Here is a 15,738-nt window from a genome sequence, read left to right as displayed (position 1 = left end):
TCAGTTAAAAAAAATAATTTTCAATGAACTAGTTGAATTTATAATAAAAAAAGTTGAATTCTCAACGAAAAATCTAATAGCTGATATTTAAACAAATTTGTTTAAAAATTTTTAATGAAAATCAGTCAAATTCGTACAAAAAGACGATTTTTCTACAAAATAGTTAATTTTTTCAACCAAAAAAGATTTTTCAGTCAAAAAAGAAACCAAATTTCAACCATATTTTTTAATTCCTTATCCAAAAAGACAAATATTCAACAAAAAAATATTTATTTTAAACCAAAAAGTTCATTTTAAACTAATTATTTGAATTTTCAATTCAAAAAGACGTATTTTCTACAAAACAGTTTAATTATCAACCGACTTTTTTTTGAACCAAAATATATTTGAATTTTCAATAAAAAAAAGATAAATTTTTAATAAAACAGTTAAATTTTTAATCTTAAGTTATTAATTTCTAACAAAAAGCTCATTTTCAACCAAATAACTGAATTTTTAATTCTAAAAGACAACTTTTTTACAAAAATTACATTTTCAACCAAAAAATAAATTTCAGTCAAAAAAGAAACCAAATTTCATCCATATTTTTGAATTCTTAAGCCAACAAGACAAATTTTCAACAAAAAAAGATTTATTTTAAAACAAAAAGTTCATTTTCAACCAAATATTTGAATTTTTAATCCAAAAAGACGTATTTTCTACAAAACATTTTAATTATCAACCAACTTTTTTTTAACCAAATATATTTGAATTTTCAATAAAAAAGACGAATTTTTAATAAAATAATTATATTTTTAATCCGAAATTATGAAATTTTAAGAAAAAAGTTAATTTTCAACCAAAAAGATTAATTTTCAATTAAAATGATGAATCTTTATTAAGAAAAATCAAATTTTAATAATGTAGTTGAATTTACAATAAAAAAAGTTGAATCCTCAACGAAAAGTTTAATAGCTGATATTAAAAAAAAATTTAATTGTAAATGAAAATCAATTAAATTCGTCCAAAAAGAATATTTTTCTACAAAATAGTTACTTTTTTCAACCAAAAAATAAATTTCAGTCAAAAAAGAAACCAAATTTCATCCATATTTTTGAATTCTTAAGCCAACAAGACAAATTTTCAACAAAAAAAGATTTATTTTAAAACAAAAAGTTCATTTTCAACCAAATATTTGAATTTTCAATCCAAAAAGACGTATTTTCTGCAAAACAGTTTCATTTTCAAGTAACATTTTTTTGGACCAAAATATATTTGAATTTTCAATAAATAATAGATAAATTTTTAATAAGACAGTTAAATTTTTAATCTTAAGTTATTAATTTCTAACAAAAAGCTCATTTTCAACCAAATAACTGAATTTTTTATTCTAAAAGACAACTTTTTTACAATAATTACATTTTCAACCAAAAAATAAATTTCAGTCAAAAAAGAAACCAAATTTCATCCATATTTTTGAATTCTTAAGCCAACAAGACAAATTTTCAACAAAAAAAGATTTATTTTAAACCAAAAAGTTCATTTTCAACCAAATATTTGAATTTTCAATTCAAAAAGACTTATTTTCTACAAAACAGTTTAATTATCAACCAACTTTTTGTAAACCGAAATATATTTGAATTTTCAATAAAAAAAGAGGAACTTTCAATAAAATAATTATATTTTTAATCCGAAATTATGAGAGAAACCAAAGAGAGAAACCAAATTTCACCAACATCGTTGAATTCTTAAGCCAATAAGACTAATTTTGAACTAAACAAAATATATTTTAAACTAAAAAGTTCATTTTCAACTAATATTTGAATTTTCAAGCAAAAAAAAATAATTTTCTACACAGCAATTTAATTTTTAACCTGAAATTAAGAATTTTCAACAAAAAAGTAAATTGACAACCAATCATTTGAATTTTTAATTCCAAAATACCAATTTTCAACCAAAAAGATGAATTTTCAATTAAACTAATGAATCTTTAGTCAAAAGATTGATTTTTAATAAAGTAGTTGAATCTGTAATAAAAGAAGTTAAATTCTCAACGAAAAATTTAATAGCTAATATTTCAACCAAAAATCATTTTTATTTCAAACGAAAAACGGTTGAAATCATTTAAAAAGATGAATTTTCAAGAAAATAGTTGATTTTTCAACCATAAAAGATTTTCCAGTCAAGAGAAAAACCAAATTTCACTAACATCGTTGAATTCTCATGCCAACAATATAAAATTTGAACTAAGAAATATGTATTGTAAACCAAAATATTTATTTTAAGTAAAATATTTGAATTTTCAACCATAAAATTTTCGACAAAAAAGTTTAATTTTCAACCTGAAAATGAGAATTTTAAACCAAAAATGTTGTTTGAACCAAATATTTGTTAATTCTCAATAAAAAAGACGAATTTTTCACAAAGCATTTGAATTTTTAACCCGAAATTATGAATTTTCAACCAAAAATTTAATTTTAGAATCACATAATATAAAAATTCTTGAATTTTCAGTCAAATAAAATGCGTAAAACGGCGGATTAGAGAAAAGTATTTTAGTTTTGATTGGAGATAAAAAATTTCGGATTTCAAAATAATACTAATAATAGCATAATTAATGTGGACTTGATTAATGTGTGGTTTGATTTTACATATTAGAAAATTGTGCATTTAAAAAAATTGTATCGCCAAAATTTTGTTATTTACGTAAATAATTTTTCATTTTTGCGCTTTAATATTTTTTTAGCTGACATTAATCAAACTGAATGTGTGAAAGTTTGCAAATGATAAAAATAAATTAAAAAATTTAAAAATCGAAGTAAAAAAAATCAGAAAAAGCAGTTTTTCCAAATATTAATTTTTGTCTTTCACATTATTTCTTTCTAGCTTATTTAGAAAAATACTTTGAAGACCTCAGGGTTTCGAACTGATACGTATGATGAAAAAAGTTTTGATTAATAAATGATACTTTTTTTTAATCCCCTTTTTTTTTGTAAAAAATCCACTTTTTTCTCTAAAATTGAACTACTAAACCGCTGTGATCCCTAATAATAGACGGAGTATTTGTATTTTAAAAATGCAAAACAAATAATTATTCATATCCACTTGATGTCCGTCATAAGGTAAACCGGCCATTACTGGGACAAGAAAAATCCAATGGGGTTTATCAAAATGAAATGGTATAAATAATTTGCAATTATAGAGTACATTAAAAAGCAAGAATGAATTGTTATAAATCATGAGGAATTTATCTTTCTTTATTTTTGAATAAAATTCATATCATCATGTTAACATTTTGCTCAACAAAATAACATGATATTATCAAATGAAATTCATTCATTTTAAAAATATTGTTTATAAGCTCCACGCTTGCCGTTTAATTGATTATTTATTATAAAAAAGTTGTTCAAATTTTGCTAGCTCCTTATGAGGTAAATAATTTAATAGTAACTCACACATTTCATTTTTCCATAAAAATGAGTAAATATGCATTAAAATTTATTATTAAATATTATAAATATTAATGGTAGTAATATTATCTATTTACTTTTTAAAATAAATTGAGTAAATTAACTTTTCTGTTAAAAATTTACATGTTCGAATTATAAATATAACTTCTTCGAAGAAAACTCGTCTTTTTAAATTGAAAATTCAACAATTCAGTTGAAATTTTTAGCCTGAAAAATCTTTTTTTTAATAATTCATTAAACGATTTTGTTGAAACTTTGTCTTTTCAGTTCTAAAATTTTTCTTTTTAATTTTGAATTTCATCTTTCGTTTGCAAAAATGGATCTGTGATTGAAAATTAAACTGTTTAGGTTGAGACTTTAACAGTTTTATTGAAATAAATCATGAGGAATTTATTTTTCTTTATTTTTTAACCAAATTTATATCAACATGTTAAAATTTTGCTTAACAAAATAACATCATATTATTAAAAGAAATTCATTCATATTAAAAATATTGTTTATAAGCTCCACGATTGCCGTTTAATTGATTATTTATTATAAAAAAGTTGTTCAAAGTAGCTTATTGAAACCTCCAATTCTAGCCTCAAATTTTGCTAGCTTCTTAGGTAAGTAATTTAACAGTAACTCATAAATTTAAATCTCAATCAAATTAGTAAGTGTGCATTAACATTTAATATTGTAGATTAATATTAAATATGATATATATTATCTATTTACTTGCAGATTTAACTGTTTTGTTGTAAATTTTGATATATAATTCATCTTAATTAAAATTAGTACATAAATTGAAAAAAGTATTCAAACAATTTCAATTATTTTTTGTTTAAAGATTTTATTATTTGGTTGACAATTTCATTGACTGAACAATTTTTTTGATTAATATTTATAATATTTTGTTGAAAATTCGTCTTTTTGGTTCGAAAATTCATCTTTTGAATTATAAATTTCATATTTTTAGCAAAAATGAAACTGTTTGATTAAAATATTTTTTCTTTAAAAAAAAATCTTATTTGGTTGACAAATCATCTCTTTTGTTATAAATTTTATCAGTTTTGGTTACAAGTCGAATTCTTTGGGTGAAAATTTGTTTGTTTTTTAAATGAATACATTTTTTTAAAATTATTACAATCGTTTTTAATGTTTAATTAAAATATTTTTTGGTTGAAATATCAAAGATTATATTGTTTGATTACAATTTATCTTTTTAGTAGAAAATTAGTCTTTTTTATCATAAAATTCAACAATTTTTTAGAAAAAAGGTGAATTCTAATAAAAAAATATAATAGTTGATATTTTAGCCAAAAAATATTTTAATCACAAATTCAAAGCAGTTGAATTAATTTTTAACAAAAAACGAGTTTTCAAGAAAACTGTTAAAGCCTCAACCTAAACAGATTGATTTGCAATCACAGGTGCATTTTTGCTAACGAAAAATAAAATTCATAATTAAAAAGATAAATTTTAGAACTAAAAAGACGAATTTTCAAGAAAATCGTTCAAATATTGATTAAAAAAAAGATTTTTCAGTCAAAAAATTGCAACAAAACTGTTGAATTTTCAATTTAAAAAGACGAGTTTTTTTCAAAGCAGTTGTATTTATAATTCAAAAATGTAAATTTTTAACAGAAAAGTTAATTTACTTAATTTATTTAAAAAAGTAAACAGATAATATTAATATCAATAATATTTATAATATTTAATACTAAATTGTAATGCATATTTACTAATTTGTATGGAAAACGAAATTTATGAGTTACAGTTGGCAAAATTTGAGGATAGAATTGCAGGTTTCAATAAACTACTGTGAACAATTTTTTGAGAATAAATAATAATTTGAACGGAAAGTGTAGTTCTTATAAACAATGTCAAGAATTTTTCTAAATGAGGGACATTAAAACGTTCATAACATATTTAATAAAATCGCTATAAAAGTTATGAATTTTAATCCTAAACATATTAAAAATATGCAAAAACATTACATTTTCCAATAATACAAGGCTATAAAAGTTATGCGGAAAGTTTATAAATACAAAAAATGGCGAATTTGACAGCAGTTCATTCACAGATTTTGAGGATTATTTTTTTATTATTTTTTGCTAAATGTATAACTTGTCAGAACAAAAATAAATAGTAGTAATAAATTCAAAAGAACTTCAAGAATACTAGAAATTTTTTACTTTTATGATTTATGTTGGAATATAGACGATACTCAATGATATTTATTATTGTTCCAGTATTGGACATACTTTTTAAGTTGTCCCAGTAATGTTCTGTTTACCTTACTTATTAAATTATTATTATTATTTTTTCATTTTCTTTTAGTCAAGGAAAATACGAAGTCTGCTTGGTACTTGAGTATAATCGTTGGAGGAGTAGGAATCACTGGATTTATCCTTTTCACGATATTTAAAGAATTATTCTCAGAAAAAAGTCCGAATGGTGTCTACAAAAAGGCTTTAGATCGATGTTTAAAAGATTCGAGAATTTTGGACGCCCTCGGAGAACCTGTGAAAGCTTATGGGGAAGAAACTCGCCGGGGTCGACGAGGCCACGTCAGGTATTTTGATTTTGTCTAAATAATTGATTTTATAATGCTTTCTATTATTGCAAAAGTTTATTTTTATATTTTCGGTTCGCAATTCATCTCTTTTTGTTCAAAATTATAGTATTTGAATGAAGATTTTTTTTAAATTACAACTATTTTGTTAAAAAGTAATTTTTTTGTTTAGAAGTTCAACTAGTTGGGTTAAAAGTTGAACTACTTTGTTGAAAATTTATTTCTTTTGATGAAAATCTAAATATTTCGTTGAATTTTTTTTTCTGGTTAAGAAATAATTTTTGTAACTAACAATGTTAGTATTTATTCCCTTTTTGTTAAAAATTATATTTTTTTAACTTGAAAATTGATCTTTTCTAGATGAAAATTCATGTAATTTTTTTTAAATTCATATTGTTTACTCGAAAATAATCTTCTTGGTTGAAAATTCATCCTTTTGGATTGAAAGTGCAACTATTCGGTTGAAAGTTAACTTTTTTTTAGATAATTTTATGCTTGAAAATTCAAATATTTTATTTGAAATTAATATTTTGGTTTATAATACATGTTTTTTAATTCAAATTTGATATTCTTGGCTTGAGAATTCAACGATCTTGGTGAAATTTGGACTTCTTGACTGGAAAATTTTTTATCGTCGAAAAATCTACTATTTTGTTGAAAATTCATCTTTTAAAATGAATTTAACCGAATTTCATTCAAAATAAAAAGCTTTTTCGGTTGAAATACCAGCTACTACATTTTTTGTTGAGAATTTAACTTTTTTAATTATAAATTCAACTACTTTATTAAAATTTAATTTTTCTGACTGAAGATTCATCATTTTAATTGAACATTCATCTTTTTGGTTGAAAATGTAATTTTTGTAAAAAAATTTGTCTTTAAGAATTAACAATTCAATTATTTGGTTAAAAATTCATAATTTTGAATTAAAAATTTAACTATTTTATTGAAAATTCGTCTATTTTAATTGAAAATTCAAATATATTTGGTTAAAAATAATATTGGTTGAAAATTAAATTGTTTTGTAGAAAATACGTCTTTTTGTATTGAAAATTCAAATATTTGGTTGAAAATGGACTTTTTGGTTTAAAATAAATATCCTTTAGTTGAAAATTAACTTGTTGGCTTCAGAATTTAAAGATGTGGTTGAAATTTTGTTTCTTTTTTGACTGAAAAATCTGTTTTGGTTGAAAAAATTAACTATTTTTGTAGAAAAATTGTCCTTTTGTACGAATTTGACTGATTTTCATTTAAAATAAAAACTAAAGTGTTGTTTAAATATCAGTTATTACATTTTTTCGTTGAGAATTCAACTTTTTTCATTATAAATTCAACCACTTTATTAAAAATTAATTTTTTTGACTGAAGATTCATTATTTTAATTGAACATTCATTTTTTTGGTTGAAAATTCTTATTTTTGGGTTGGAAATTAATCTGCAAGGTAGAAATTTCGTTTTTTGGCTTGGAAATTTAAATATTTGGTTGAAAATGAACTTTTTGATTTAAAATAGATATTCTTTAGTTAAAATGTTGTCTTTTTGGCTTGAGAATTCAATAATATGGTTTTCATTTTGTTTTTTTCTTGAATGACATTTCTTTTTAAATTTAACTACTTTTTTGAAAAATAATCTTTTAGCTGCAAAATTCAAAAATTTCGTTTAAATATTGTTTCTTTTTTGACAGGAAAATCTTTTTTGTTTGAAACATTAACTAGTTTGTTGAAAATTCATCTTTTCAGATGAATTCAACCGTTTACTATTTAAAATAAAAATCTTTGGTTGAAATATCAGGTATTACATTTTTCGTTGCGAATTTAACTTTTTTTTATTATAAATTCAACTACTTTATTCAAAATTAATTTTTCTGATTGAGTTGAAAATGTAATTTTTGTCGAAAATTTGTCTTTTGGAATTAAAAATTCAAATATTTGGTTAAAAATTAACTTTTTTGTTGTAAATTCAACTTTTATGTAGAAAATTCTTTTTTATTTTATTTTTTATTGACAATTTATATTTTCTAGTTGCATATTCATTCTTTTTCTTTAATTCGCATTTTTTAGCCAAAAATTAGTCTTTTTGGTTGAAAATTCATCCATTAGGATGAAAATTGCAATTATTCGGTTAAAAATTAACTTTAAGCAAAAAAATTAAACTATTTTAATGAGATATAACTTTTTAGTAAAAATTAATTTGTTTTAATAATATTGTCCGGTTAAAAATTCAACCGTTTTGTACATAAATCGTCTTTTTGGATTTTAAATTCAACCATTTTTTTTGAAAATTGATGTATTTCGCTGAAATATTTTCTTTTGGTATAACATTAATTTTCTTGCTAGAAAATTTATATTTTTGGTTAAAAATTTAACTGTTTGATATGTTGAAGATGTAACTATTTTGTTGTAAATTCGTTTTTTTGTTGTTGTTGATAATTAATTTTGTAAACTAGTAATGTAACTTTTCCATTTTTGTTGCCAGTTAATATTTTTGTTGAAAATTGATCTTTTCTAGTTGAAAATTTATTGAATTTGTTAAAAATTCGTCCTTTTTTGTCGAAAATTAATCTTCTTGGAAAATTTAAATTTTTGGTAGAACATTAATTTTTTGAAATGATATTTTTGGGTTGAAAATTCAACCGTTTTGTACATAATTCGTCCTCTTATCTTTAAAATTCAACCGTCTTTTTTGTAAATCATCATTGTGATTGAATGTTCAAGTATTTGATTGAAAATTCATCTTTTTTAAAAGGAAAATTCAACTAAAAGTTCATATTTTTTAAGATCCACCTCCTAGGTTCAAAATTCAACCATTATATTAAAACAATTAATATTCCGGGTTGAAATAGAAACAAAAATATTTTTTAACTCAACATGTGACTATTCCATTTTTGGTTAAAAATTAATATTTTTGATTGAAAATTGATCTCTTTTAGTTGAAAATTCATGCATTTGATTAAAAATTCATTTTTTTTTATCGAAAATTAATCTTTTTTTTGTTAAAAATGCAGCCTTTTTTGGTTGAAAATGCAACTGTTTGTTTCGAAATTAAACCATTTTTAAGAAAATTTATGTTTTTCGTTCAAAATTAAACCATTTGGTTTAAAATTAATCTTGTTCAGTTGCCCATTCAAATACTTGGTTAAAATTCGAAATGGTTTGTTAAAAATATATATTTTCTGAATATTTATCTTATTAGATTAAATTTTTTTTTTAATATTCAGTTTTTTGTGTGTAAAAATTAATTTTTTAATCCTGAGAATTGCACGTTTCCGTTTTTGGTTAGAAATTTATCCTTTATAAGTTAAAAATGCAACTGTCGGGTAGAAAATTAATGTATTTTTTTTAATTCGTCTGTTTAGAATATTAATATTGTTTGGTGAAAACTGAATATAGATTTTGACTTGAAATATTAGGAAATTAAAGTGTTTCGTATTACTTTCAATGTGTGATATTATTAATTTTATTAAGAAAAATTTATTTCTCTATTATTTTAGACGAAAGACACTGACATTAAATTAAAATTTTCTTATTATTATAATATTTTTTTAAAGAATAAATCATTTAATTTTTTTCAGATTAAAATTTTATTTAATAAATTCCCATGTAAAATGATGTAATTATTACACTTTCAACACTTGCTTTTAATAAAAAAATTCTCTTTTTCCTTGAGTATTCAACAGTTCAAAATAGAATTTTCAGTTTTCATAATTTTTCAAAAGTAGAATTTTCAAAGTTAAATTCCAAATAGTTGAAAATCGAATTTTATACTATTTTGAATTTTTAAGCAGTCAATTTTTTCCGAAGAAAAACACTAACATAATGCAAAATTGTTAAAAATTATTTTTTTGATTTTAGATTAGAAATTTGTCTTCAAAATACTTATTTACAGCGAAAAAAAATAACATAGAACATCCTCATAACATTTTCAATAATTTTTTAAATAATTTAAAATTTTTAGTTTAACCTTGCAAGAGTATTAAAAAGAAAAATTACTTCTTCATTCGCATTAGGTTTCCTATAAATTTTCTTATTAAAAGGTATTATTTTTAGATTTAATTTTCAAAATTTCAAATTTAATGTATAAAACAGACTTAGGAAATCAAAAGTCAATCACGTGTTAAACTGAATTTAAGGATTTGAAAGGATTTTATAGAGTTTAATTTTTTAGAAAATCAGTTGCATTTTTTAGCTAACAATAAGCATTTGAAAAAATGTATTTGAAACAAAAAGAAGGATTTTTCCACAAAATACATACATTTTTAACAAAATTCTGGAATTTCTATCTAAACACGATCATTTTTCAACCAATAATGAAATGAATGAATTTTCAACAAAGTGTTTCAAATTTCAGCCAAGTTGAACCTTTTTAAAGCGAAAATACTCATTTTTTACGACACTGTTGAATTTTTAGCTTGAAAATTTGCACTTAATAAATAAATTTTCATGTAAAATACTAATTTCAAAAAAAAAATAGTTAAATTTTCAACAAGGTAGTTCAACTCTCAACCAAGCAGTTTAATTTATAATCAAGAATATTAATTTTAAAAAAAAATTAATTTAGGACAAAATATATGAATTTTCAACTAATAATGGATTATCTACATTTTCAGTTAAGAAAATTTATTTTTAACAACGACAAAAATTTCAACAAAATAGTTGAATTCTTAACTAAAATATATTAATTTTTAACAAAACAGTTGAATTTTTAACCAAAATGGTAAATTCCTTAGGAAAACAGTTAAATTTCCGTTTGAAAATATGAATTTTCGATAAAAAATAGAAAAATTTGAAATCAAAACAAAATTAATTTTTAACAAAAAATTGATTTTTTAACAAAATACAAACATGTTCAACCAAATTTTAGAATTTTCATCTAAAAACGATATTTTTTAACCAATAATGGAATAGTTCAATTTTCCATAAAAAATGAATCTTCAACTAGTTAAATGAATTTTTAAAAAGGGGTTTACAATTTGTACCAAGTAAAAACCGAAATGGTTATAACCAAAATGACGATTTCTCTAGAAAAAAGTTGAATTTTTCACCTGAAAACATGAATTTTCCTCCATTTTTTAAAAAGTGAAAATACTAATTTTCTACAGAACAGATGAACGTTAACTCGAAAATTCGCACTTGAAAAAAAATTTTTTATAAACAAATTAGTTAAAATTTTAATCAAGTATCTTGATTTTCTAAAAAAAAAATAACAAATAAATTTAGGGCAAAATATATGCATTTTAAGTAATAATGGAATAGTTACATTTTCAGTTAAGAAAATTAATTTTCAACAAAATAGTTGAATTTTGAAACAAAATATATTAAATTTTAATAAAAAAGTTGTATTTTTAAATAAAATCGCAAATTTCTTGGAAAACAGTTAAATTTCTGTACGTAAATATGAATTTCCTACAAAAAACTTAAATTTCAACAAAACAGATACATTTTTAAACACAAAAGACAATTTTTTTAACAGAAGATTTGATTTTCACTTAAAAATTTGCACTTAAAAATAAATGATTTTCCAAAAAAAATGAAGTTTCAACAAAATAAATCAGTTTTAAATAAAAGTGTTGAATTATCAATTGGAAACGATTAATTTACCAACAATACTGGAATAGTTAAATTTCCAGTAAAAAATTAAATTTCAACAAAATAGTTCAATCTACAAGCAGTAAAGTTAATACTTAAAAAAGTATTTCAACTTTTAACTGAGTAGTTGAATTTTCGACCAGAAAAGAGGAATTTTTAACCACAAATGGAATCGTTCAATTTTCAATTAAAAAAATTAATTAAATAAAAATCGTGTTTTCAACAAAATACAAATATGTTCAACCAAATTTTGGAATTTACATCTAGAAACGATATTTTTTCCAAAATTTTGAAACCGAAATGATTTTAACCAAAATGACGAATTCTCTAGAAAACAGTTGAATTTTTCAACTGAAAACATGAATTTTACCAAGAATTTTTTTTTAAATCCAAAATACTAATTTTTTACAAAACAGTTGAATTTTAAATTGAAAAATTTGCAGTTGAAAAATAAAATTTGATAAACTAATTGGTTCAGTTTTCAACAAAAGAAATGGATCTTCAAATATGAAAAAAATTTCAAAAAAGTAGTTCAACTTTCAACCAAGCAGTTAAATTTTTAATCAAGAATATTAATTTTCTAAAAACAACAAATTAATTTAAAACAGAATATATGAATTATCAACCAATAATAGAATAGTAACATTTTCAGTTAAGAAAATTAATTTTCAACAAGAAAAAAAAAATTTTTCAACAAAATAGTGAAATTTTCCAAGAAATTAATCGGTGTTTCTACCCAAAAAGAAGAAATTTCAACAAAACTGCTAAATTTTTAACAAAAAAAAAAAAACGATTTTTGCTTAAAAAGATTTGATTTTTAACCGAAAAATTTGTACTTGAAAAAATGGATTTTCAAACAAACACACGAATTTTCAACAAAATAATTCAGTTTTCAACCAAAGTGTTGAATTCTTAATTGGAAACTTTCAACCGACTGGAATAGTTACAATTCCAGTAAGAAATTTAATTTAAACAAAATAGTTCAATCTAAAAGCAACAAAATTAATACTTAACAAAGTATTTCAAATTTCAACCGAGTAGTTGAATTTTCGATTAAAAAATCGGAATTTTCGACTAAAAAAGATGAATTCGGAGTGAATAATTTAATAGGCGAATTTTCAACTAAAAACGATCAGTTTTTAATCATAGTTAAACTTTCCATTAAGGATATTAATTATCCACTAAATTTTGTTTTTAAAGCCAAAATACCAATTTTCTACAAAACAGATGAATGTTAAGTCGAAAATTCGCGCTTGAAAAATAAATTTTTATAAACAAATTAGTTAAATTTCTAATCAAGAATATTGATTTTCTAAAAATCAACAAATAAACTTAGGACAAAATATATGAATTTTGAACCAATAATGGAACAGTAGCATTTTCAGTTAAGAAAATTAATCTTCAACAAAAAGAAAAAAAAAATTTTCAACAAAATAGTTGAATTCTCAACCAAAATATATTAAATTTTAATAAAACAGTTTCATTTAAAAAAAAAAGCAAATTCTCTAGAAGACAGTTAAATTTCCGTCCGAAAATATGAATTTCCCACAAAAAACTTAAATTTTAACAAAATAGTGAAATTTTCCAACAAAATAATAGGTGTTTATACCCAAAACGAGGAATTTTTTTTTACAAAAGATTTGACTTTTAACCCAAAAATTTGCACTTATAAAAATTGATTTTCAAACAAACAAGCAAACGAATTTTCAACAAAATAATTCAGTTTTCAACCAAAGTGTTGAATTCTCAATTGGAAACGATTAATGAACCACCAATAGTGGAATTGTTAAATTTGCGGTAAAAAATTACATTTAAACAAAATAGTTTAATCTACAAGCAATAAAGTTAGTGCTTAACAAAGTATTTTAACTTTCAACGGAGTAGTTGAATTTTGGATGAAAAAATAGGAATTTTCAACCAAAATAGATGAATTCTCAATAAAAAATTTCTTAGGTGAATTTTCAACTAAAAACGATAAATTTTTAACCACAAATGGAGTCGTTCAATTTTCAATCAAAACAAAATTAATTTATAACAAAAAAATCGAGTTTTCAACAAAATAGTTAAATTTTCACTCAAATGCTAGAATTTTAAACCAATTGAGATGAATTCTAAACCAAAAATATAATAGCATGATTTTTCTATTAAAAAGAATCAATTTAAAAAAAAAATTGTTCAATTTTTGAATTCTCGACATTTCACTCTATTTTATGCCAGATGTATATTTATATATTCAACTAATATTTATAGTAATATTTAATTATTATTTATATATTCCTCAAAAAAATTAAACCCTGAATTTAATATTTTAAAAATTGCATGCAACTATTTTGTTATTATTTTTCCAAATTGATGCTACAGAAATCTTTAAAAAATTGGGTTTTCTTGAACTCTTTTACAGACACGACATTTTCATTCAGAATGAAGTTCAGCATATAAGAATGCAATTTTACATTCAAGGAATTCGAAAGAAGGGTGTTGTCCATGTAGAAGTATACGAGGTAAATATTTTCTTTTTATTATGAAAAATGCCCAAAGTAGACAAAGATTTATTTCCTAATTTTATTACAGAACCCGAAGACGGGGAAATTCGAGTACAAGTACTTATTCGTAAAATTAGAGGACATGCTACGCACCGTCATCGTTTTAGAAGATGACAGGAATTCCACACAAAATGCAACTCCATCCAAAGATGAATTGCTTCCCCTTATCTAAATATTTGCGTTATAAATCTATAAATTAGTTTAAAAAGTCGCTCTGGATTTCAATCAGTGAATGGGGTTGTTGCATATTTTTAAAGAGATTTTTTATATATTTTATTGAAACTATATTTTTCTAATAGAAAATTCATCTTTTAGGATTAAAATTGAATTATTAAAAAAAATTAATTTCTTTATTTGAAAAACATATTTTTAATTGAAGATTGATCTTTTTTGGATGAAAATTCAATTATTTCTTAAAAATTCCTTTTTTTGTAGAAGAGTTATCTCATCAGTTGAAACTTAATCTTTTTGGTTAAAAATTAATTTCTGGGGTTGAAAGTTTAATTTTTTTTTCAAAATTCGTTTCTTTTTTGGTTGAGAATGTAAGTATTTTATTTTTAGTTGAAGATTATTTTTTTTAGCAAATTCAAATGCAAATGGAATTTTTCTAGTTTTGGTTTGTAGAATTACCTTTTTTAATTGGAAATTTACATAGTTTATTGAAACTGTCTTTTTTTTTTAGTAGAAAATTGATCTTTTGGGATTAAAATTGAATTATTTTTTGAAGAATTAATTAATTTATTCGAAAAACATATTTTTAATTGAAAATTTATCTTTTTTGGTGAAAATTAAATTATTTGTTAAAAATTCCTTTTTTTTGTAGAAGAGTTATCTCATCAGTTAAAACTACAGCTTTTTGGTTAAAAATTAATTTCTGGGGTTGAAAGTTTCATTATTTTTGGTAGAAATGTATTCCTTTTTGTCAACAAATTTTTTTGCCTTTGGCTTAAAAAATATATATTGTGTTAACAAATCGTTTTGTATACAGAAAATTCATCTTTTGGGTAAAAAATTCAACTATTTGGTCAAAAATTCATCACTCAGATTAAAAATTAATTTCTTTGATTGAAAATTAGTTTCTTTTTAGTTGAAAATTAATTTTTTTAGCTGAAGCTCTAACTATTCCAGTTTTGTTTGAAAATTTATATTTCAAGTTAAAAATTAATTGATTTTGCTGAAAACTCTTTTTTTCGTTGCTTAAAATTTACTTTTATAACTGCGAATTGAACTTTTCTAGTTTTGGTTTGTAAATTTACCCTTTTTAATTGAAAATTTATATATTTTATTGAAACTCTATTTTTTAGTAGAAAATCCATCTGTTGGGATTAAAATTGCATTATTTTGTTAAGAATTCTTTTTTTTGAAAATTGATTGTTTTAACTGGAAAATTAATTCTTGTCTCTATGGTTAAAAAATCATTTTTTAATTTCATTTTTTCCAAATCTATTAAAGCTGTTGTACAAAAATTAAAAAAAATGTAATTGATTGCATTTCTTAATGAGTAGAAATACAGTCTGTCAAGTTAAAGCGTGGGTAACTTTTTTGGTAAAATATTTTATTTAAACGCATGTTTCTACATGGAATTACATTTGTCAAGGTGTCGA

The 15,738-nt window shown here is 21.9% G+C and overlaps 1 protein-coding gene across 1 annotated transcript in view; it reads left to right on the top strand.

Annotated features, from left to right (window-relative positions):
• LOC117180154 (mitochondrial import inner membrane translocase subunit Tim21) overlaps window positions 1-14,417 on the top strand; it is a 22,560-nt gene extending 8,143 nt beyond the window's left edge. Inside the window, exons 3-5 of the mRNA XM_033372501.1 lie at window positions 5,772-6,006; window positions 13,993-14,092; window positions 14,163-14,417. Of these exons, the coding sequence (XP_033228392.1) occupies window positions 5,772-6,006; window positions 13,993-14,092; window positions 14,163-14,306 (479 nt within the window). The 3' untranslated portion in view covers window positions 14,307-14,417. The remainder of the gene's footprint in view (window positions 1-5,771; window positions 6,007-13,992; window positions 14,093-14,162) is intronic.
• The last annotated feature ends 1,321 nt before the right edge of the window (window positions 14,418-15,738 follow it).

This window comes from Belonocnema kinseyi, chromosome 9 (genome assembly GCF_010883055.1).
Source record: "Belonocnema kinseyi isolate 2016_QV_RU_SX_M_011 chromosome 9, B_treatae_v1, whole genome shotgun sequence".
Taxonomy (NCBI): Eukaryota; Metazoa; Arthropoda; class Insecta; order Hymenoptera; family Cynipidae; genus Belonocnema; species Belonocnema kinseyi.
This window is presented reverse-complemented; position numbering and strand designations above follow the sequence as displayed.